At 43.1% G+C, this 24,683-nt stretch overlaps 1 protein-coding gene across 1 annotated transcript; it reads right to left on the bottom strand.

The window, feature by feature from the left end:
- Positions 1–6,290: 6,290 nt before the first annotated feature.
- LOC306937994 (zinc fingers and homeoboxes protein 1-like) lies at positions 6,291–22,032 on the bottom strand (the record flags this gene model as incomplete). The annotated part of the gene is made up of 10 exons (XM_079522016.1): positions 21,583–22,032; positions 19,120–19,642; positions 17,945–18,610; positions 14,853–14,979; positions 11,870–12,151; positions 11,203–11,644; positions 10,540–10,814; positions 9,736–10,002; positions 7,438–7,575; positions 6,291–6,641 (listed from the first exon to the last, which is right to left on the bottom strand). Coding segments are annotated over exons 2-10 (2,907 nt in total), but the record flags the coding sequence as incomplete, so codon positions are not given.
- Positions 22,033–24,683: the final 2,651 nt, after the last annotated feature.

Below are 24,683 nucleotides of genomic sequence, written 5' to 3'. Positions count from 1 at the left end.
GAGAGGAATAGATGGTGATAAAGAGAGAGATACAAAGTGAGACAATGGAATGGAAAGAAGGAGTCAAGAGAGAAGAGAGTGAGCTTTGGGGATGAACAGAGTGATGAAGAGGAGGGGTTTGGGGATGAAGAGGAGGAGTTTGGGGAGGGGTTTGGGGATGAAGAGTGATGAGGAGGGGGGTTGAGAGAGGAGAGGTGTCCTCAGATTGACCTGCGGAGTACCAGATAGCCTAGGCCGCCTCTCTCTCTGCTGCGTAATCGGCTGAAAAAAAGAGAAAAAAGCTGTAGCAACCGCTGCCAAGATGGGTGGGGGAGTGGTGATGGGGGGGGGGGAAGAGTGTGTGTGTGTGTAGAATGCATTAAGCGCAGGCTTAGTTTCTGCCAGCTACCATATAGACCCCCTTCCTCTCTTTCTCCCTAGAACAAACACACACACACACACACACACACACACACACACACACACACACACACACACACACACACACACACACACACACACACACACACACACACACACACACACACACACACACACACACACACACACACAGAGAGCGTACAATCAATGTATTAGTACAAGTAGGTCAGTGGTGAAAGGGTATTCTTATGTCCTCAGACGGCCTCTGTTCTCCCAATGCAGTCCCGTCACACACCATTCTTGTCGGGTTTAATTTTCTCTTCCTCTTCTCATCTCATTCCCCCTTCTTTGGCCCCTCCCTTTCTCCCTTCCTCAATTCTTTCCTCATCCTATCATCCCCCTCTCTTGCGCTCTCGCATTCACAGTGCTCTCTCTCTCCTTTTCTCTGCTCTGATTAGGAAGAGAACAGGTCCCACCCCTGGTTCAAATGGCTCTCCGGAAGGTTAACTCTTCCCTAACTGAAAACAACCCAACAGCTACAGTACCCTTCCTTCCTCACTACTTAAGCCCTATATATACGCACTTCATCATACGACGCATAGCATTACGACACACGTTAGCTTGTAGATGGTCAATTTTCACCAGTTTTTGTAAAATGTAAACACCAGCATCAGCCAAGCTTATCAGGCATGTCATGCTCACTCCACAGCTGCTTGCAGCAGTGTGAGGTTTTACTTTTTTTTTCTTCCTAAGTTTTTATAACTGCCATTGCCAAACCATTTGTGGTGTTTTCAAGGGAGACCCAACACCACAAAATGTAACCCAGTACAATCTCGTGAACGGCAATAATTCAGCACTTTCCACACGCGAGTTACAAGATATTTTTAAAGGCTCCAGCTACCACCATACTTCCAGGAAGTAATGTCCAGATCTGAGCCCAAATGTTATATTACCTAACCCTACCCAGCTTTACATGATTTACATTTTACAGTACACAAGCACAGCACACTTTGCCATGAGAAGGCGGGCAGCACCATCTGCTGGTGACAGGATGGCAGGCGTGCACAGCTGGCACCCGCATGGCACAAAAGGCTGGGCACAATTTCTCCCTCTTGTGCCAATCTGTCCCAACATGGCTCCATTGGCTCCCGAAAATGTCCGTGGCAACCTTAACGGTTGATTAATGCACCCCGATTCAGGGCCAGGTTATTGTTATTCACAACCCAGTTAAAAACCCAGGGTGTGATATGCTCCTACAATTCTCATTTCTCCCATTAAACAAACAAAAGGATTAAGTGCAAGGAGGTGAGTACATTCTGTTCCCGGTCCGGACTGGTTAGACTGCTTTCTGTGTTTAACAAAAGCACATTAAACTCTTGATGCCGAAAAATACCATTAATACCTTTGGAAGGACTCATCAGGCCGCAAGCCACAGCGAACAAGGACATTAAGCTATTGATCTCAAATGAAGGGATCTCAGCCCTTAAGCTCATAAACCACTGCATGGGTACACAATTTGTTACATTCAATAACAGAGTTTTACAATATGATAGGCTATAAATAGCACTCTCCGTCTCAAGCAGGTCTATTTTAAGACCAATGATTAAAAGTATGAAAAATAAATTGCTTTTTCATTCCAACATAACGCTTTTAAAAGTAATTCTTCATACCAATACAGATGAGAAAGGCAAACCTTGGCCCACGCAATTTGGATAATTTCACCATTGTCAATATGAACCGAAAAACTAGTGGGATTCAAAATGTAAAGACCTTTACATATTCAAGTTGTCAGAAACAAAACGGTAAAACCTACCATCTACCTAATATGTGTGCATATTTACTCTGAAACCAAAAAGTACTGAGCTTGTGGATAACCATGTTGTTGCACGCGTTTCGATAGTTAGAGAACCATACTGTTTATTTTTTAAGAAGATATCTGAATTTATCTTTAGGTAGGGGGGCCAATATGGGACGACATTGACACCCTCCCATCTCCTGAATGGTTGGCTATTGTGGTTAATCAAACAATATTTTAACAATATCATATAGTCTTACATGTATGGAAAAATGTGTTCAAATCTAATGGTCCGGAAAAAAAGACAATCTTTTATTATCATTATTTTAACAGGTTTTATTAATTTTGCTTGCAGACAAAAAGTTATCCATTAAAGTCCAGATATAATAAATAAATTAACTACTAGAAACTGTCAGCTATTAAAGCAACTTTTAAGAATGGCAGCAAGGCTTCATTTGCAGATTTAAAAAGAGCACGTAGATGAAATCATGGAAAGCCCAACAAATACAAATAAAATAAAAAAAGAAATATAATTGTACAATTCACAATCCACCACTCTAGTTACTCAATGATTGTTCCATGATGAATATCGTTGCATATAGAAGATGCTAGAGAGAACTTCAACATAGTCTACACGGTGCAGTAAACATCGGAAGGTAAAAGTGAAGAAGAAAGCGTTTTTGAAGCGTAAGAAAAAGTTAAAAAGGTCCTCACAGGAACCGAGCGAAGTGCTTGTGGTTTCTTGTCCCCTAGAAGAATATTAGCCTATGTTTTTGTCCTGCGGAACACCTGAAAGACATTGTATGCTAGTACACCCGTATTCAAGGAAAAGAAAAATGCACTAATAACTATGCCTTTAAAGTAATTCACTTTTTTTTCTTTTTTACTTTGGTGGCGTAGGAATAAAAACGCCATCTGAGAGACCTTTTATTACTGTGTAGTAAAAGACCCATATTCATGCATACATTATTGTATTCTCTCTAAAAAAAAGAACTGTCTAAAGTGTAAATATCACAATCTTCTGACTTGGTAGCTTAAATGACTGAGGTAAAAGTGGCCTATTTCCTGAAGTAGAGCACGCGTGCCATAGTTTCATTTGGACAGCCCCACATACAACAGTATAACAGGGCTTGAGATTGATCCCCTTTCAATTCCATCAAATCAGATCAGATCTGCATTAAAACACAGAATACGGTTGACATCTTATCCAGTGAAAGTCACTATGTGTGGGCCTCTGGGTGTAGAGTCAGTGTCCTGTGTCTAATTTATACTTTGTCACATGACAGCATCTCCGTTCGCTGACGTAGGACGATGTGGTGTGTTGTGAGTTCGTAGATTGGCTATTTTTGGCACAGGACACCATCATACAACAAAGTATAAATCATGCTATTTCTTTTCTGTGTTTTACCGGCATAGGACAATGCCACTCGTTTGGAGCTTGTCGATCGGGCTTTACTTTTCAAGGACACATACGGCCGTTGGTGGACAGACATTAGCTGTTGCCGGGCTGAATTCCGCCGGGCCTATCTCTGCAAGTGCAAGGCTCTCTCTAAAACCGTGTGTCCTATTGCTTATTCGCTGTTTTATGAGCAGAGCATTCATTAATTTAAGCCATATCACGCTGGAAGTTAAGGATTCAGGGCACTAACCTCATGACGGTCTTGATTTATAACTAACTATGTGCTGATTTGATGATATTGAAATGGAACGGACCCAAACACCTGCGGAGAGAGAAATGTCACCCATTCAAAGAACTAATAGCATAATATTACAATGGATTCAGTCCCCAGTTCCGTTGTCATGATTTAACAAATGAACAGAACACATACAAAACTAAAAACATTGAAGCAGAATTACTCCAGCACTTAAAAACAGAATGGCACTGATTTAAGTAGTCTATTCACAAGAAAAACAGTGGGGTTTTTAAAAACCGTTACAACATCAAAAGTTGTGAAAGATCAGATTGTTGGGGGAGATCATTCCCTTGAGGAAAATCTGATGATGGATCTTCTGAAGAAAGTTATTATATAACCTACAAGAAAAGGAGTTGAGGTTTCACCTCATAGAAATGTATTGGATGATTTTATTTTATAGTATCAAGGTTAACTGTAAAACATTACCGTTTGTAAAAAATAAAATAAAAACAACATTCGGTCAAAATGACAGCCTAGCCATTTTGGAACAAAATAAAAGCCTGCCATTTTTCACTGGGCCAGAGGTGGAAGATGCTCAGGTTGACCTTTGCCCCATGGCATTTGGCGAATACGCGTCGTCTCGTGTGACATTGACACGTCTGGTTGGTTGGTCCCCACAGCTTTTACAGCCAATACAAACCCAAAATAAAAAACAAAATGTGTTTCTTTGTCTTTTTACTTAAGTGTCTCTTTGTTGGTTTCCATATACCAATGGTTCTCAAATGCTTTTGCAATCGGGACCCAGATTTTTACCCTGGCCATGAAGGCACAAAATAACAAATTAGTCAACACAGTATTACACAACCCAAGATGGTCTTTGTCCATAACCCTGTACATGCCTTTCACAGCCAACATTTTGGGTCCCGAACCTCCCAGTTGAGAAACACTGACATGTTTTTGTTCTGTGTGTCCTCTCTCCACAGTAGGGGAACGCAACATCAATTCTGTAAGATGGAAAAGATGTAATGAATACCAGAGTAGTATATGGTTCCAAGAATACTCCACATTTTGGTTAACATTGCGCAAATTGACCCCATCTGGCGTCTATTTATATCGCATATCTAATGGATGGTCACCGTGGCTCTTTGCAGGCACTCTGCAGGCAACATGTTCTACTCAATTAAACCATGAACCTTCCACTCAACACCACAGGGTGACATCAAGTGTTGAGTAAGTAAGCACCGCCTTATTCATTATCTAGCTGAAGGGGCAAAGTGGGGACATTTCAACTAACGCCATCGGTTAGACATGCACTTCCTTTCTTTCCACCATTTATGCTAGCAAATTTAGACACATTCCACAATGTATGTCCAAAAGCTGATAAATCACTTTGAGTAAAGGAAGAATAAAATCAAACTTATTGGTGTACGAGATGAGTGTGCTCATCACAAGTCCATATAACAACTAAAGGTACACATTCCAAAGGCATAAACAGCATATGGAATATGTGTATACTTTTACAAAGAAGGGAGAACTGCATATAAAATAATTTTATATAGAACTAATAGTAATACATATGTATTAACTTAAGAGATCAAAATCTTTTTCCAAATGAGTTTTTCCAGATCCGGACTGTGCCGATCCTCATTCCGATATTGTAAATCATGCTGTGTAAAGGCTTTGCTGTGCCTGTTGGATTTATGCATGATTTATACTTGAGCACCGCGTTGGGTGAAATATACTTGGTGCGTGCCAGGTATCACACACTGAAAATATCTACAAGCTCACACTGCATGGTAAATCAGCTATTTTCAGTGCACGACACCGACGAACAAACTAAGTATAAATAAATCACAACTCATTCTCTGCCAATCACAGGTTTTGATGTGTTTCTTTTCAAAAGCTCTTCGCTAACCTATGATTCACCGAGTCTCAATGAATCCAGGAACCAGGAAATCACGTGTTCACTAAAACACAGCTCCCAGAGTTATTTTCTAAAACACGTCTATCTCCCTTCCTGTATCGTTCCACTTCCACGGCGACCCGACCACCATAGCATTTTCATTGGACCATAACACAGGAACACATGGACCCTTTTACTTTTTTTCTCTCTCTCTCTCTAACGCACAGCGAAGGGCTCTGTGATTATCAACGGTCGGGCATGCGATCGTATTGGAGATGAATATTCTGTGACTACTTAAAAGGTAAGGAAACACGAAATTAAACTTGGCAGTGATTTAGGTGTTTAATCTGGCAGTGTGAGTGAGTTTAGAATGAGTTAAGAGGCTTGTGTGGACTTGTTTTTCATTCTCCATAATAATACTTACAAAAAAAATGAAAGACATCACCCACCTGGCTGTTCATGTCTGTTCCTCTGTCTGAGGCTGTGATTGGCTGTCACCTTGAGTTTCGTCCTCCTCCTCCTCCTCCTCCTCCTCCTCCTCCTCCTCCTCGGCTGCTTCAGCTTCTGTCTTCCCATCAACCTCATTCGTCTTCCGTTCCTCCTCCTTGTCCATGGTCGCCACCTCCTCCTCCTCCTCCCCTTGTTCTCTAACCTCCATCTCTCCCTCGCTGTCCTCTGCCTGTGCCTCCTCCTCCTCCCCCATCTCCCCTTCCTCCTCCTCCTCCTCCTCCTCCTCCTCAGCTCCTACGTCGGCGGCAGCGCCCCCGTCGTCTTCTTCGTCGCTGAAGGGCGCCTTGGCCTCCTCCACCCTCTGGGCGGTGTGGGCGAACCACTCCCTCACCTGCTCGTAGCTCATGCTGGACTTGTTCACCAGCTCGTCCAGGTCCTTCTCGTTCAGGACGCGGTACTTGAGGTAGTGATCCTTCAGGAAAGATTTGCCCGTCTTCACCTTGGTTCGACGTAAAAGGGAAAATAAAGAAAAGGATCAATTCATAAAGTTCAATTATTAAGATGAATGTATACTGTGTGTACCATAGTGGTTTCACAAACGGTGTGCCAAGGCACCTCCCGCCTTGGGAGAAGTCCAGGTGTGTCTTAGGATTTTGTGACAACCACACATTATTATTGTAATATACAAACTTTTTATTTTCATTTTCATGTACTAATAATTGTGTGTGCAGTGCACTCACTTTAAGATGAATGTATAAAATGTATAGAATGTACAAACGGTGTGCCGAGGCACACTGGTGGCTCCTTGGGAGAAGTCCAGGTATGTCTTAGGATTTTGAGACATCCTATTATTATTATGTTTATATACAAACGTTTTATTTTTTATTTTCATGTAATGTCTAACTGTTGTGTGCACTCACTTAAATACAAAGGGAATTTATACACCCTTTGTTTTCATTAGTACCGTAAATACAAAATAAAGGTTTACACAGTGATGGAGTGATAACATGTGAGAAGCTATTTAGCATGGATATGCCTACAGTTATGCCTTTGAGATTTTGACTTGCCTTTCATGTTATTGCAAACAACTGCTGTATACAACTCATACAGATTCCATGCCACTCTTTCAACTGCAGGCATACTTATATCTTCTTCTCTATTCCACCACCGATTTTTGCACATTTTCATTCAGTTTTCGTACACAATTTCTGTTTGTTGAAGCCTTTTGTGCTGCAAATGAAATAATGCAAAACATATGTCATACATTAACATTTTGATATGAAAGTCACACAGACCTTGATGGCAGGGGCGCCACTGCCATCCTGTGCTAAACGTTTGCAGGCGTTTGGCCTGCGCGTCCTCCTGGACCAGCCACGGAAACGCTTACGAGGCTTCTTCGGGGTCTTGGTCCCACCATTCAGAGCCTCATCCACCTTGAATCAACCAATCAAATCCAGGAATCATTAGTCAAAGTGAATCGATAATTCCTTTTTTCAAAATATAGGGGGGAATACATGTATGCTTTCTGCGAGGTGTTGATTCACGGATTGGAAACGCAAGTTTTGCATTTAATCTCCATCAAAGCATGTACATACTGTAACGTTTTAGCAACCTGAGCTGGAGTCGAACCCCGATCTCCAGCTCAGTAGACAAGGCAAGCAACAAGCCGCACCAAGAGAGGTAGCTCCCTTGGAGGAGCAAATTACGGACAGGTCTTTTGCAGGTTCGTTACACTATTGCGCTATGCTACTTATTGCTTGGGTTGGATACAGTTCCCAGTTTGATAGCGTGTTCTTCATCACTTTCTAGAAATTATATAATTAAATTTGTATACATTTTTTATCCCACGATTTTGTAACCCATTTTTCACCCAGTGTCAATTATCTAATGTAATCCTGGGCTCTACACTCCCTCCGCCAACCTGGGGAGAGCAACGGACTGACCTCATTCTTCCTTTAGTGCATGAGCGCCCAAGCCCCTTCTTTTCACCTGAGTTTCCCTGGTTGGATGCAGCGCGTGGAAGAAACACGTTATTCCAACCAGTTCCCTTCCACTCCATCAGGCCAGGGAGAGGCAGTTTAGAGACCAGGATTACTGCATTTTTTTGTGAGGGTACCTACCCTTGGGGACACGGGAGAACATGCAAACTCCACACAGAAAGGCCCTTTCGCCAACACCATCCAGAGTATGAGGGTATGGGCACTTTCTGCTGTGTTTACCGTTTATCATCTTCAAATAATGCACACCGTTTTCTAGTACTACCCGAGGAGGAAGATCAGCCTGCGGTAACTTCCAGCAAGCATTCTGTGTATCTCATGCTGCGGATTTGCGCACCGTCTGCAGTGAGAGAGTAATGCCGTATACACAGTCGGCTCACAACATCCTCTTCATGCTGTCTGCATCCCAGGGGATTCATGTTTGTCCCAAATACATATTTTAATGTCCCATGGACGATGGGACACCGTTAAGTCTCGAGTGACTAAAGGTCTTGCATTGTCTGTCTCAGATTGCATTTTGTTTTGCGTTGCTCCAACTAAACTATGTATTGTGTGTGTGTGTGCGTGTGTGTGTGTGTGTGTGTGTGTGTGAGACTGTGTGTGTGTGTGTGTGTGTGTGAGACTGTGTGTGTGTGTGTGTGTGTGTGTGTGTGTGTGTGTGTGTGAGACTGTGTGTGTGTGTGTGTGTGTGTGTGTGTGTGTGTGTGTGTGTGTGTGTGTGTGTGTGTGTGTGTGTGTGTGTGTGTGTGTGTGTGTGTGTGAGTGAGAAAGGAGAGAAGGATGAGAAATGGACAGATCCTATAATTTCCGATACTAGTACAGCATGGGCAGTTTTAATTAATTTTGAAAATCAGTAGAATTAATTCTAGTAATGCAAAAACCTGAGCCCTCAGGCGTCTTACTGGTATGTATGAGACTATGAGTATAGGTGGTAGCCTACAGTACAATGGGTGGTATGTATGAGACTATGAGTATAGGTGGTAGCCTACAGTACAATGGGTGAGAGATCAATGCAATTCTGTGCTACTGTACATGTATCCAACCGTACGTCCTCAGAAGGGACAGATATGAAAAGCTAATAATGATAATATGAAAAAGATAATTTTTTACCCTTCAATCAATAGGAACTAATAGGAACCTCTAACTTTTTAGATATCATTTCACCTTTGTTTATGGTTTCCGTGTATATTTTAATTACCTCCTGAATAATTGAGTCAAACCTGGAGTCATAGTAAACATGCCAGACCACCGGTTTAATCCTTTTTGAGTGGTGCAACCACTCCAAGGAACAGCAATGTCCGTGTTAACCTATGTGACTATGTGTTAACCTATGTGACTATGAGTAGCAGTAGGGGCAAAAGTGGCGCTGTTGTGCCAGAAACAGAGAGAGAGAGATAGTGCTGCACTGTTGCCTGCTAATGAGAGGGAGAGAGAGGGGGGGGGGGGGGGGCAGGGGGAGAGGGGAGTTGCACCACTCAGTTCACACAGGTGTGATTTTTATGTTACACTGGGAATGGCTGATTAACAGCGTCAAACTACGACAGCTACTGGGTGACACTAACTGTTGAGTAATATAATGATGATATAGCAAAGTACCTTGCCACTCTGGTAGAGGTAGTACCACTTGAGGTTGCTGTTCTTGCAGGCGTAGCGCGTGTCTCCGAACCAATTGACGATGTAGGTCCGAGGCAGGCCACTGTCCTCCGCCATCTGGTCGTACTCCTCGGATGTGGGCCACTGGGTGCTCACGAAGGCCGACTTCAGCACGTGCAGCTGCTCCGGAGTCTTCTTCACGATTTTCCGCCCGGAGGAGGGGGGTGTGGCCGACTGACGCTCATGAGCGGTGGAGGACGCCCCGGCAGGCTTTCAGTGGTGGAAAAATAAATCCCATTGTTTACTTACGTAAAAGTACCAATACAGCAATGTAGAACTACTCTGTTACAAGTAAAAGTCCGATATTCAAAATGTACTTGAGTAAACGTACAAAAGTATTGGTATCAAAATGTACTTAATGTACCAAATGTAGAAAGTACTCATTGTGCAGAATATCCCATTTCAAGTTTCCAAATGTTTAAACGTCTTTTGAAAATAGCAGATCTACAAGCTTGCGATGTGACGCATTGTGAGCTTGTAGACCGGCTATTTTCAAATGGCCGAATGTATAGGCTTTAGTGGGTAATGCATGTTTTTTATGTAATAATAATCAAAATCTATAAAGTAACTAAAGCTTTCAAATACATGTTGTGGAGCAAAACTACAATATTTGCCTTCGAGATGTAGTGGAGTAGAAGCAAAAGTATTAGAAGTTGAAAATACAATTGAAAAAGTAAAGTACAAATACCTAAACAAGTACTGTATTTAAGTAAATGTACTTAGTTACTTTACACAGTTGGGCTTTACCTTCTCGGCAGTGTACCCGGCGGCGTCAGCTTCGGCGTCTAGTCTGGCTGCCTCCGCCGCTTTCCGCCTCTCGGTGAACCAGGCGTCGACCTCGCGCCGTGTCAACTTGGTTTCGGTGCGCAGGCGGCTCAGCTCCTCGTCCGACGGCGTGTCCAAATTGTGGAAGCTGGCCTCCAGCACCAGCAGCTGCTCCGGGGTCTTCTCCTTGAACTTCTGAGGGGTGAAGTCCGGGAAGGCGTTGCGAAACTTGACCCGCGGGTCGCTCGAGGGTGGGGCTGTCACGATTACACATTTAAGTTGACGATTCATTGTCACACTAATATTGCGATTAATGATTTAATTGTGTTTTTGGCACTGAACATCGAAATATACGAGTTCAAAAATAATTCTGTTTGCCTCGTAATCAAACATGCACAAGGCAGATGACAAATAACATAAGAATACAAAGACAATTACTGACGTATTCATTCATCTTAAAAAAAACATTGTTGAAATAGCTCATCTACAAGCTTACAACACGTCTTGTAGATCAGCTAATTCAGCTATTTTTAATGTACGAACATTTTTCAACATGGAAACTATTATGACGATCACGACAAAATAATTGCGATCATCTCAAATAATTGCGCTTAGACGATTATGTAATAATTGTGACAGGCCTACTTGAGGATGAAGAGGACGATGACGAAGAACCGGGAGGGTTGGCCGTCGTCGGGGAGTTGTCGCTGGCGTCGTCGCTGGAGTCAATGACGATGGTCATGTCGCTGTTGGCGGCGGCCATTTTGTTACTACTGCTACTATTCCGGCTAACGCCTCCGCTGCCTGGTGTTGCTGCTCTGGTCAGAGGAGGTGGGTCGTTCAGCGGGAGCCCGTGTTGGTCCTTGGAGTTGCGCTGGTTGTAGCGTGTGTCGCTGAACCACTTCTTGATTGCACGCTTGGTGAGGCTGGTAATGCGCATCAGCCGAGTGATCTCTGCCTCTGTAGCGAACTGCCGCCGGCCGTAGCTGGCCTTCAGCTCGGCCAGCTGCTCCTTTGACTTCTTGGGCTTGGCACCAAGCAAGTCTGTGTTCAGAGGACTGCTGTTGGTGGTTGAACGGGTTAACCCCTGAGATGACATCAAAATACGGAAATACATTATTGTTCCTTCACAATCAGTGTTGAATATATTTCAGAACACAAACACACGCACAGGTTACAGTACTTTTTGATGCTTGCCTCTGATGTTTGTAGACTAAACTTAGTAAACTTAGTTTGTAGACTTAGTAACTTAATCAGACCGAAGCCAAGCAAAAAAACATGAATCCAGAGGAAGAATTTTCCAGTCCTTCACCTGTGTCTTTGACTCCATTGTGGACGTCTCGGACACTTTGTTCTGGCCGCTCGCGGTGACAGAGGGAGCCACCGTCAGAGTGATGGGGGAGCCCACCGGCATGGTGCCTCCGTTGCCGGCCACCTGCGTGACAACGAGCCCCGGCTGGCCCAAGATTTGGCACGTCTGGAAGATGGACTGCAGGCCGTTGGTGGCCGCGGCGAGGTTGGCGGGGATGACGGTGATGGTCTGCGGCATGGCCTGCACAGTGCCATTGAACTTCTTCCTTCTGGCCTCCTCCACCTGCAGAGCAGACACGCACGCACGCACGCACGCACGCACGCACACAGGCACACACACACACACACACACACGCACACACACACACACACGACAATTAGAATCAACCAGAGATTTTATCAAGTGTAGGGCTGTAACGATTATCACATTTCACATAATGTGGCGATGAATTGTCACTCAAATAATTGAGATTAACGATTTAATTGTGTCATTGAACATTGGAGTATATAAGTAAAAATTACATTTCCATATTTTGGCTTTTCGGCTTTGAAGTCACACAGGGCAGATATGACAAATAATCTATACAGAAATTACACTTCATACTTTGATGTCATAATCACTATGCGATACACTGTGAGCTTGTAGATCCGCTATTTACACAACTGCTTACTACGGTAGAAAGTCCCCTCATAGACACACGGGGACTACAAGTGTCACGCCCCCAAATGAGCCAGCGGCCCCACTTCAGGTCCGTTAGAGAACGGTGTACTGCAGCTGTCAATGCAATCCCTATGAGAGGCATCATAAAATACCCTAATTTCACTAGTTGATTACTGAGGCTGTAGCGATCTTTTTGTGTTCTAATAAAGTGTCCCATACATTTGATTTGTCCTTTTCAATGTCACATACCTGCCATCTCAATATACAACCCACAATGTACTATAATATACTGTGTCAAAAGTGCTAGCATTGTAAATCTCAAGTTAAAGTGGTCGCACGGTAGTACGTCACGGTCGCATCCCTTGAGGTTTTCAATATCCAGATATATTTGTTGTTTCGTTTTATAGGCTATTTGTGTTAAAACTAACTCATTATTAATACTCATCTGGAGAATTCACTAGGTAGTTTAAAATGTCAGGATATGTCACTCCTCCATCCAACTATTCAGCCAATTAATTATACAACAACTTGACAACGGTAAAACACACCGTCGGAGCTCTGCGGTAGGTAGAGCATATATATATATTTAGTGTAAGCCCATGACATGTTCAAAATATAGACATGAATGAACCAAGTCAGTCGGGATCGGGATGTATTATTGAGAATTCCACTCGGCGCTCGTAGCTTCGTAAATGCAGTGACATCCCTTTAGCCGTTTAGATTGCTACAAATCTTGCAGACAAACGCTGCTAGATTAAGAGAACAACATTATGATATCAGTATGCTGATTACACCAAATAGACAGACAATTATGAATGGTCTAAGAAAGATAAAATATCAGTCCTACCGTGCTATGTTTCTAATTCTTATAGGCTAAAAGAACAAAAGCTTGTCCATGTGTTTAGGCGATAAGCATGTCCAATGGCAGTTTGTGGAGCACCTGCCCCACAGTGGAAAACTACCAGGTACTGCTGGTAGCAAGGAGGCAGAGTCTCTGGTAAGGTTTTCATTAAGCTCATTGAGTAAAATGTAATTTTGCTTTCCTTTGTCTGCTGCGCGGTAATATTCCCTGCATAGAGCTCTGATTGCAGAGGAGCGTGTGGTCTCAAAATCAACATTTCTATCATAATTTGACACCTTTGACGCTTTGCCATACTGGCTATGCAACTAGATCAGCTATTTTTTTATGCTCGTTCCCAATCGACAGCTGAAGATAGACATCTACTGAACTGAGTAGGTACTGTTTCATGAGGAAACATCTGGAAACCTATACAGTGCATGAGGTAATATCCTGTATCACAAGGGTTCCCAAACTTTTCATTGCCGTGACCCCCACCCCCCCAAAATAACCATCTTTGAGCTGGGGAGTTTAAAGGCAATACATTTAGTTTGACTTAAACTAAAAATAGACAAACTACAGGCTCTACGAGTAGTCGGTAGATCGGCAATTTTCACGGTGCGTTTCTTTCTTACGTAATATTTGACAATTTGGTATTATAAAGTGTAACTTTATTATTACTGTATACTGTATGTTGGCTTGTTTACTGTTGAGTGAGAAAAGAATGTTGCACATTAAACGATTAATTTGGGGACCTCGTACAAATTGGCTTATGACACAGCTGAGCGACGAGTAGTATACGTGTGGGTATAGAACATGCTCAGCTCCCACGACGTAGTGGTGACATGAATGCTCTGGATACATACTCCGAATAGTGAAAACGATGTCTCCCAAGAGTCTTAATGAAGAAATGGACATCCTCCCCTTTCTATGATGTTAGTTCTATTCTTGGGCATTGATTTGTCTCCCCCTTCTGCCTAGGTCTCTGTGTCTGTGTTTTCAGGTATTGCCCCTACATATTTCACTTTGTAGAATAATGGAGGATCCTCTATTACCACACACCTTATGACAGCCTAACAGCTTGATGGTCCTCTCTTTTAACCCCACAAGTACATGGCCTTTTTTGTATAATGTTGAATCAATGTATTTATGAATGTATGTGTGTGTCATGTTGTATACAATTGTCTGAGTAGTGACATTTATTATGTTTATTTATTGTTTCTTTAAGATCATGCAAGTCACTTTACATTGATGTCCCTCACCATCTTGTCCTGATCATGTGAGATTGTACCCATTCCAAGTGATCATTACTAGTGGGTTGTATAAAGATGTGTTCCTCTGTGTTCACCTTAGTCTGAGGAAGAGCCTTGTGTTCGAAACGTCACAGCAACCTTTGGTGCAATAAAGGCATCTATTATAGCATCGGTGCCCTCAGTATGCAAGTGTTTTTCATTTTTATTCTTGTATAGATTGTAAATCACTCACCTCCTCTGGTGTCCAGCTGACCCCATGTTTCAGCCGCTGAGCCGAGAACCACACTTTTATCTGCTCCTCGCTGAACTTGGTCTGTGACGACAGTCCCATGATCTCGGAAACAGAGGGATAAGGGAACCTACAATACAAACATAATTGTTGATGTTAGTTTTGATTGGTCTACATCCGCTGTGAGCCTGAGAATTTAGGAAGCTGAAGAGAGGAGATAAAGTTGTGTTGCAATATCATGCCGTGTAACAGAAAATAGCCGATCTAGAAAGTCACACTGTCTTGCAATGGTTTACTGTGAGCTTGTATATCTGCTATTTTCAGAGCACTACAGTGACTACTGTCCTTTCGAGTAACTGAAAGTGACTAAAATGTTCATATCCCACTTCCTGTTAATATCAGCCAAGAGTATTCATTAATAACAACATCTATTGCAGTGTATTTTCCTAGAGTTGTTTCTCATGAGAAAACGGAACAGATGCCAAGAGTCCAGCACTGAGTGAGGCTGGTGTGTGTTTACACTCATCGGTTAACAGGGATGCCAAAGGGATGCCTGCATTCATTCTGTCTGTGAGCACTCCTCATCCTCGTGAGTTAAAGGCCATAGGAGGGCCCAGGTCTCAGACAGGCCTTTTACAGATGCACAGTTGACTTTGATTTTCTTGACCTTTTGAGTATATTATACTTGAGTATATTTACCTACAATTATTTACTACAATAATTTGAAAACTTTCATTTAGTTTGGATGTTGATTATTATTACATTACATATACACATACAGTACATTTCAGATATTTGAAAATAGACGATCTACAAGCTCACAATGTGAAAATCTGCAATTTTCAAAAGATTTGTATAACTTTGAAAACGTATGAAATAAAACATTATTCAGCTGAGACACGAGTATGTGCCTGGACACATGCATGAAGGCACTAAGAATGCCTTCATTGTTTTTGCAAAATCAATTACAGTAGACTACAGCCAAACCTCCAACAAAATGTTTCTGTGCCCAACATTCAAGTTCCAGTGTTCTACAGGACAGAATCATCAGGCTTACATAATATCCTGTCATGATTTATTATTATTTGGTCCTGTGATTGATTGATTGAAATATTTATTAACAGTTTGCAGAATGGGTACATCTCACATGAACGCACAACTCAATACAAAGACTGTTACTGTGGACGACACACTGATAAAGCATTACACTTGTTTACAACAGGGTCCACATTTTCAATTCATCAGAACATTTAGAGACGAACAAATATACACTTCTATATAAAAAACAGGAAATCATGCAAGGAGGTAAAAAAGGAAAAGAAACAAAAAGTAAGGAGTAAAGGGGGGGGGGGGGGCAGTTTTGAATTGCAGCTGTTATAGCAGTCCATAAGTGCCCTTTGAGCGGTTTTGAAGGAGTCAAGGGATTTGCACGTCTTAATGGCTGTTCAGGGCGTTCCACATTTTGGTGCCATAGGAGCGAAATTAATTTAGTCCCTTGTTTGTGCCGAATCTGGGTTGCACTGGTTTGTTGAACTCCCTCTGGTGTTGTGGGTGTGTGAACTTCGTTGACATTGAGGAAGTTTAGACAGGTACAGTATCTTGGTGGTGTAGCGAATCTTGTGGACCAAACCCATTGCAAGATGCTGTCCTCTATCGTCAACCCTAAGCAAAGTGGGCAGGGGTGAGGTGGGTGAGGGGAGTGAAGCCAAGTAGTAGCCTGACCAGTTTGTTTTGGGAAGTCTGGAGCCTAGTTTTAAGAGCCTTTGAGGTGCTGTGGTTGGTACCAAGAGGTGCATGCATAGTCGAAGAAACCTTGTACAAGGGCTCCTGTTAGGGTCTTCAAGGTGTTTTTGTTGACCAGTGAGGAGATCCTGTAAAGTAATGTTGTTTTTTGGTTGACTTTTTTTGATTACGTGACGCACTACTTCACCCATTTTCTAATTGGTCCTCACTAATTACAATATGTTTTTTGTCTACTCTAAAAGGAGGGTTGTGGACAGTTCAGAAACCTGACTACCAGTGATATCATCGATGTGGAATATAAGCTAAATTGCAGGTTTTCTATCATTTAGCTAAGAGCAATACTTTATTCACTGCACTGACTCTCATAAGTTTATCTTAAAAGCCATCACGCATGGCACTCACTTGCCAAAAACACCAGATATACAAGCTGACAAGCAAGCAATGAGATGCAATGCATTGTCACTTGTCAGCTTGCAGATCTGTTCATTTTGTCAAGTTACGCCATAGTACAGTAACAGAGTAATGTATCGGGCGTTACTCTTGTTGCACACATCCCTTCAGTGCAAATGTACTGTCTGTGACAATAATACTCCTTTTTCCTCTTTCCCCTTGATATTAAAACACAGAAGAATTTTGTAAATGAGGAACCGCAACTTGGGCCTGTATCCATACTAAATTATTAACTGTTCTATATATAAATCTCACATGCATACATTACATAATTATGTTTCTCAATGTCTTACTGTGCTTCCATCACCTTGGAGGCGTTCCTACAGTATATAACAGTGTTCACCATTTCCCAAATAAGAATTCCAGACTTTTTTCCAAACTCTTTCAAGTGTGTATTTTTCATGGGATTCTGACGTTCTGATCACCGGCGGTTATCTCAAAGCAATGGCAGGGAGAATTGGCATTTCTCCCAGTAGATGGCTGACCAATGCTGGTGGCAATGGCAATGAATGTCAATTTATTTAGTGCAAACTTTGCATAAATGCTTTAGTGTTTACTTGGGGACAGGAGTGTAAGGTTTTATATGTGGGTTGACCCAAACAATGACCCACTTTATTTAACTTGTTTTTCAACATGTAATGGGGTGATGCTAGTACAGGTGCCGCCACAAGTACAATTTACATTTTGCATGACATGAGAAAATGCAATGCCAGAAATTATCAAAACAAACACTAGAGTGCACATGTGGACAATTTTCAGATTCAGATCTTTTTTATGCATGCCCTATGTGCAAAATACTTTCAACACACACTTCCATAATTTTCAAGGTCTGGAAAACAGCAATTCATAATTCCACACTTTTCCAGACCTGCACAAGCACCCTGCTGTGTATGCTGCAGTACCTGTTGTATGCGCTGACCAGCAGTACATTGTTGTCCATGGCGGTGTTGTAGGTGGGGATGCTGCTGATGGGGATGAGGAGCTGGGTCTGAGTCTGGGCGCTGTTGTTCTGCTGGTTCTGTAAGGCAGACAGAACCTGAGCAAGTGTGCCCGGGGGCAGCATGGTGGCACCGCCATAGCCTGAGGTGGCGTTGGTCTTGAACTGGAGCATGTTGTGGCCGGCGATCATGATGTTCGGCTGTACAGATTGGACCTGTATCGGCGCCGCCGTGGAAAAAGGCATGAGCCGAGGGGAGGGAGCGACCGCGGAAACCGGGGCGGGGGAGAGGGTGGGAGGCCCCTTGTCGTCATCGTCGTCGTCTTCATCCTCGTCGTCGCTTTCCACCTTGATGACATCGTCGGCAGACAGTTTGTGAGCGCTGCTGACAAACTTCTTGGGCTCGGCCCTGCTCTTGATCCTCATGATGGGGGTCTTGCTGAGGGCGATGCCGCGGCAGGACGTCTCCACCTCCACCTCGTCCTCCTCCATCTTGACGAAGCTGCCGTCGAACGTCAGGTCGTTGACCGTCTGCTGGAAGACAGTCTGGTTGTTGCGCCTCACCATCGTCCGCATGAAGTTGTCCTCGCCAGGGTGGTGCCGCGAGTTGTGTTCCATCAGGGCGTCGTACCTGGGGGGATGGGGCGGGAGAAGAACAGCATGTTTTACATTTCAGTTAAGTTACATTTATGAGCAGGAATTGTCAGTTGCGGTTTGTAAACACAACATTCAAAGTTGGCTTTCTGGCTCAACAACACCAAGCAATAACGTGCACCTACTGCCCAAAAGGTTGATGCCCAGAAATGTCCCACATACACAGTAAATAAAATAGAATAAGAAATTACAAGCGGAGGGAAGGGTCTCCCTAGCGAGACACACTAGACTAGTGGGTTATAAGTGATGATTGAGAGGGATTCTTTTTGTAGGGAAAAGAGAGAAGATGAAGAAGGCATGGATTCAAACCCAGGTACTCGTGCTGACTTGCTCACAAGGAGCATGTGGTCTGTGCACTAACTTCCTAAGCCTCCAGGTAACGCCATTGATTTTAGGAAAATCCTACTCGCTTCGCTACACCTTCAAAGTTGTGGTTAACACACATACACACACACACACACACACACACACACACTTTCCTACTACCTCTTTGTGTGGAAGTCACACTCCATGCAGACGTAGGAGGAGTTGAGCACTATGTCCGGATGCTCCGTGTCCACATGCACGGTGAACAGGTTGAGCTCCGACGTTTGGAAGCTGCAGTACTTGCACTCGTAGCCTCCCTCTGCCATGTTGGAGTCCATGTAGTGGTCCGACACCTGCCTACCCCCCGAGTCCTCGTCGTGACCCTTCTCATCGGAAATGTCCGCGGGCATACCGGCGTTAGTCCCGTTGTTGCCGTGCGCCTCCTCGGCGGCAGCCATGTCCTCCATCTCCTGGTCCGAGTCCTGGGCCTCTCGCCGAGGCACCATGCAGGGAGTGGTGGTCTTCCTCCGGCTAGCCATCCTGGCTGTGTGCTCTCTCTCTCTCTGGGGTGCTGCGTTTGCCGCTGGAGTGACTCAAAGCCGTGACTTAGTTTGAGCAGTCTATGGTTTCTTGTAGCGCCATAAAAGCAGGGCGGCTCATGTGTGATCAAATGTGTATTTAATCACCGTTTAATCTTCAATTCCTGTGTGAAAGAATGGCAAAACAATCAGATTATTTTAAAGACATTTCTGCTCTCTGGAAAAAATGCAACTTGCTCCACTGAACGTTGAGGGCAAACTGTAGACTAATCGCAAACTGATGCTTGTAGTTAGTAGAAAATATCCAGAGAATGAGCTGTGAGAAATGACTGAAATGGGGTAGAAGTAGAAGAACACTAGCTGAGACCTAGCAGAAATATTTAAATACTTATACCCTTGCTAACAAAATACTACATTTACTATAGTCCTAGACCCCAGGAAAGTATGGCCACAAAAGATTACGGGATCTACTGAATGTAAAGGGAGATATTAGGAGGATGTCATATACTGTGTGTCGTAGGCTCAATATGTCAGTTTGTCAACTCCCCCACTTCACATTCAATAGATCCCGTGATCTTTTGTGGCCAGATGTAATTTCCTGGGGTCTAGTAGGACTATAGTAAATAATAATAAAGAAAGCCGTATTTGTTTTTACAAAAATACATATTTAGCCACTTGTTCGAAACGAATGCCCCTGCTCCCTATCAAAAAGTCAAAATCGTTCAAATGAAAGAAAGCAGCAAATGAAAAACATTTAACACTCAGCTTTTACTTTCTCAAATAACATCCTAAAACAACTATATAATGATAACGTCATTATATAGATATGTTCTAGTTACGTTCTTAGCTTACGCATGTTTCTTGATAAATGCATTTTATATATGTGATGTATTCCCATACTTTTGTTCTTGCCTAATGTAAATCGCTCTGGATTAAGAGCGTCTGCTAAATGCCTAAATTGTAAATTGTAACATGAACCCTGGTTGAAGTTGTCCTTTAAGCTAGTTTGGACTGGAGGGTTCCTTAAAATCTGTTGGATATTGTAAAGTCTATCCTACAAATGTTAGTCCTGTCTACATCAACAATGTATAATAATAATTGTATAAATGTAATACATTTTAATTAAACTGAATGTTGATTGATTGATTGATTGAATATTTTAGACAGAAATGCAAACAGCACAAGGCACAGTAAAACATAACAGACTAAACGGATAACACAAAAGTCCTGGGGACGAAATATTACTGGTCTATGGAATCGATTATAGACTTTGATTTATCTTGAAATAAGTGCTGCAGTGGTTCAGATTAATTTGCTTCATGGGCATAAATGATGCATGATCAATGTCATGTTACGCAATCAAACTCAAATGCAAACTATGGCATACAAAAATGCACCCCTGAAAACATTTTGGTGTGAAGCCTCATAATTTCATTCTCCAAGCTGTTAACTTGCATTGACCCTGTATGGTGAAGTAATACTGGATGCATTTTCAATAATGTCTCGGTGTGTAATATGAAACTGCATAATATTGATGTGCCTGGCACACACATTTAAATAAAGTGATCGTTTCTAAATATGCCACCAACACGTTACTACTAAATATACGTACGTCATATCCTTCTGAAAACAAAAAGCTGTCCCTATTTTTGTATAATGTATACATGGTCTTGGACATGTAGTTGGCCATGAGGAGAAGAATGAAATATTCACTAAATGAAATGCATATTGACATCTGTCATCTGTTGAGTAAGTCATGCAACATTGCTGTGTGGCATTCATTTATCCATTTGCAAATCTGACAAATGGAACCAATATACCAATTTATTACACTGTCAAGAAGAGAGTTGAACCAACAGATTGTTACTAACTTGGCATGCGTTTTCAGCCAGGAGAACAACAACTGAAAACAGGAACAATCACAACATCCTCTTTCCAACAACTACGTTAGCTAACATTTAGTGGGAACGTCTATTTTTTTTCCCTCTCTCTCTCCAGAAGTGTCAATGTGTGTAAACTGTTAATAATATATTCATACGCAGCCCACCACTACGTCTCTTCAACGTATATTATCTATGCACATGTGGCGTGTGTGTTTTGTTACCTTGTGCCGTTGTTGTTGTTGTTAACACACATCATTGTGTTTGCAAACAGCTAGCCGTTAGCATGCTAGCGTCGGTCTGTTCTCCGGGGGGGTGGGGGGGGGGGGCGAAACGCACAGTCTTCCGCCTTCCTTCAACGTAGCTAGACCCTACTCTATGAGCTAGACCTGGTGTCAGGCGGCGACGCGACGAGCAGCACATCTGTGTGTCTCACAGCTCTGGTTCATGTGTTCACCGTCGCGCGCTGCCCGTCGCGCATTCTTTTACTTTGTACCCCCCGTGGTGTGCATTATAAACACCACACACAGCAACACACTGATGATAGTTCACCACCGATGGTGGTGATGATGGGCATTTTTTGTGTGTATTCGGCAATTTCGGCTGTCGAGCGGCGCTAACCTCGCGTCACCAGGCTTTCCACCTCGGAGGAAAAGTCGAGCGCCGTTTGACATAACTTCCGGGACAGTGTTTTTCAAAATAACAGTCGGTAGTTGGCTGCCTATTATGATTATTGATTGATTGGTTGATTGATTGATTGATTGATTGATGTATTTATTAACAGTTTGCAGAATAGGTACATTTCAAGCACAACTAAATACAAAAACTGTTAACACCCTGAGCGGCATAAACGGAGGTCTCCATCCTATCAAATAGTTACGCTCAGCGCTCAGGACGGAGATTAATCACAGAACTTTATTGATATCATAACCGAGCGCACCGCTCCACAGGCTGGGAGCCATAGTATAGAGTATATAAAAGGATAGAGACTGAACTGGCGCGAAGCTCCGCCCCCCCAGCTATTCATGTCAGTGGAAGTTGCTCAGTGGCGTTTTGAAGCACCCGGAAGACTGCCGGAAGTACCTCCTCCGGACCTCAAATTTGAGGGGTGACGTAGGGAGTGATGGTCCTACATGTTAAAGCCCAGCTGCACGGGGTTTCCCGGTCATGAATACACGGGTCCGCCTGTAGTCCCTCCTCCTACCACTAGGGCCCAGAGCTTCAACGTTGAATAGCCTCACTGGCCCCTTGCTGGGAGCGCCTGTTGGGCAACATTCGATGTCATTTCCGGTTGGGACGTCATCCAAAGTGGTCCCCCTCCATTGTAGTGGATGAGATCGAAAATCTTAAAATGTGAATAACTCTTGATCTAAATCAATCCGTCCAATTCTAACCAAAGATTATGTTTTTGACAGCCCATCGCGGTCCCGTCGCTAGTCGCGTTAGAAGTAATCATACATCTCGTTGTTGTCGATCGCCTCAGGGGTGTTTCGGCTACATCTAGCTACTTCAGCTACATCCAAGCAGAGTATAGTAAGAGAGTGGCGACACTAGCGTTGACTCCCATTGTAAAAATGGAATGGAATGGAAGGGAGACAGTGTTCCGTTCACATCCACCATCTATTCACTCCCCTCCAGGATCACTGAAAGAGCAGAGCAGACGAGAATAATACCCATGCATTTATTACATTATTTGACATGTCAAATAATGCGGCTAGTGAATTTGACAACTCATCATCATCCATGACTCAGTCTCGTCCACAGTGTGGCTAGGGAGGCTGCAGTGCACTTAAGTGTGGGCTTATGGGAGACAATTAAGGCTCAACCTTTGGGTAAGAGGTACGGTCCCCCCCAGGGACGGATTAACCCCCATGAGGGCCCCTGGGCCGGTAATATTTTAAGGGCCCCCATAGCGCGCGTCCGCGCAACATTTTCGTGTTTTTCTGTGTTTTAATCATATTTTTAACCTAAATGAAGGGCCCCAGGAGCCCTTTTCAGGGCGTCAAACCTAGTACCTTAAGGTCTAATTTCCCCGAAGGGCCCCTGAGAGCTAAGGGCCCCTGGCCCAATGGCTAATTTGTCCCTGGTCCCCCCTTTTCCATCTCGCCCCAATACTCTACCTAGCTGTAAACAACAAACATAATTCATGTTGGTGATTATTAAAGGTTTCATATTAATTTATCATTGTTAAGTTCACTCTGTATATCCATGGGCATAATGATGCCATTACAAAACATGGGCTACATGGAAGAAATGTGTTTAATACAAAACTGCTAGAAGGTCCTAAATTAACTTAAGTATATAGAGATTGACTACTATACAATCAAATAAATCTGTATACAAGATCATTTCAGATAGGGAGGGAATTAACTGTTAAATACATTAACACTTTTCCCGGGGGCAAGTTGGTAAAGGGGCGAGTCGTCTGGTATTCAACCTTTGTATTTTGAAAGCTAAATGTGTTCAAAGCTACACGAACTGAGGACAACTTGATACATTTTCCTTCCTCACAGCATCAGTGCAGAATATTTGTGCGTCCTTGCGTCATCGTGAGGCGACTTGGATTCCATAAATGAATCAGGTTCAGGTTAATTTATTTGTTTGTCCTCGAAGGGCAATTTGGTGTACAGCAAAGCATAACAGGCAGATAACATGAATCACACACAGTAAAAAGCACAGTTACTGTGGAAGGTCTGATACAAATCAGGAGACAGATGCAGTACCAAGGGTTTGACACACGGTGGCGCCCTTTCTTTTATTGAACATAAGTGAAACAAACGCCACTTTTAAATCAGAGACATGAATGCATCAACTTTATTTCACATAGTCTGGTTTCTTCAGGAGGGTCTCCCACTACAGAGGACGAGAGGAGATGATTAAAGGCGAGTTCACAGGTAAGGTAGTGTTTGTTGGGGCCTCAGGCTCCAGTCTGGGCTGTCTACCAACTATACCACCGACTAACTTTCTTCTTTTTCCCTTCCAGGTTCCAGGAGACGGTGTGAGGATCACCGGGGGTAGGTAAGTACTTGAGTAGGGTTTTCTATCCACAGGAAGCGATAGAGTATTTTTAGAGTAGAAGTACTTGGAGGTAAGTAATCAGAGTAAAAAATACTTTATCTAGGGCCAGGTGAGTACGTAGCGTAGGACCCCTTAGGTTCGGCCAACAGGTAAGTGTACTCAGGTAAAGTATTTATATTGGATTAGACTTGCATTAGCTAGGGACAGCTCCCCGCTAGCAGCAGCGAAGGAGTTAACAAATAAAGTCTCTTTCAAACCAAACAGTGTCCGTCTTCTTTCACAGATAAGTGGCGGGAGGTTTGGGCAA

The sequence above is a fragment of the Electrona antarctica genome, assembly GCF_951216825.1.
Source record: "Electrona antarctica genome assembly, chromosome: 15".
In the NCBI taxonomy this organism is placed as follows: domain Eukaryota; kingdom Metazoa; phylum Chordata; class Actinopteri; order Myctophiformes; family Myctophidae; genus Electrona; species Electrona antarctica.
The sequence above is the reverse complement of the archived record's forward strand: the minus strand, read 5'-3'. Positions and strand labels throughout refer to the sequence as shown.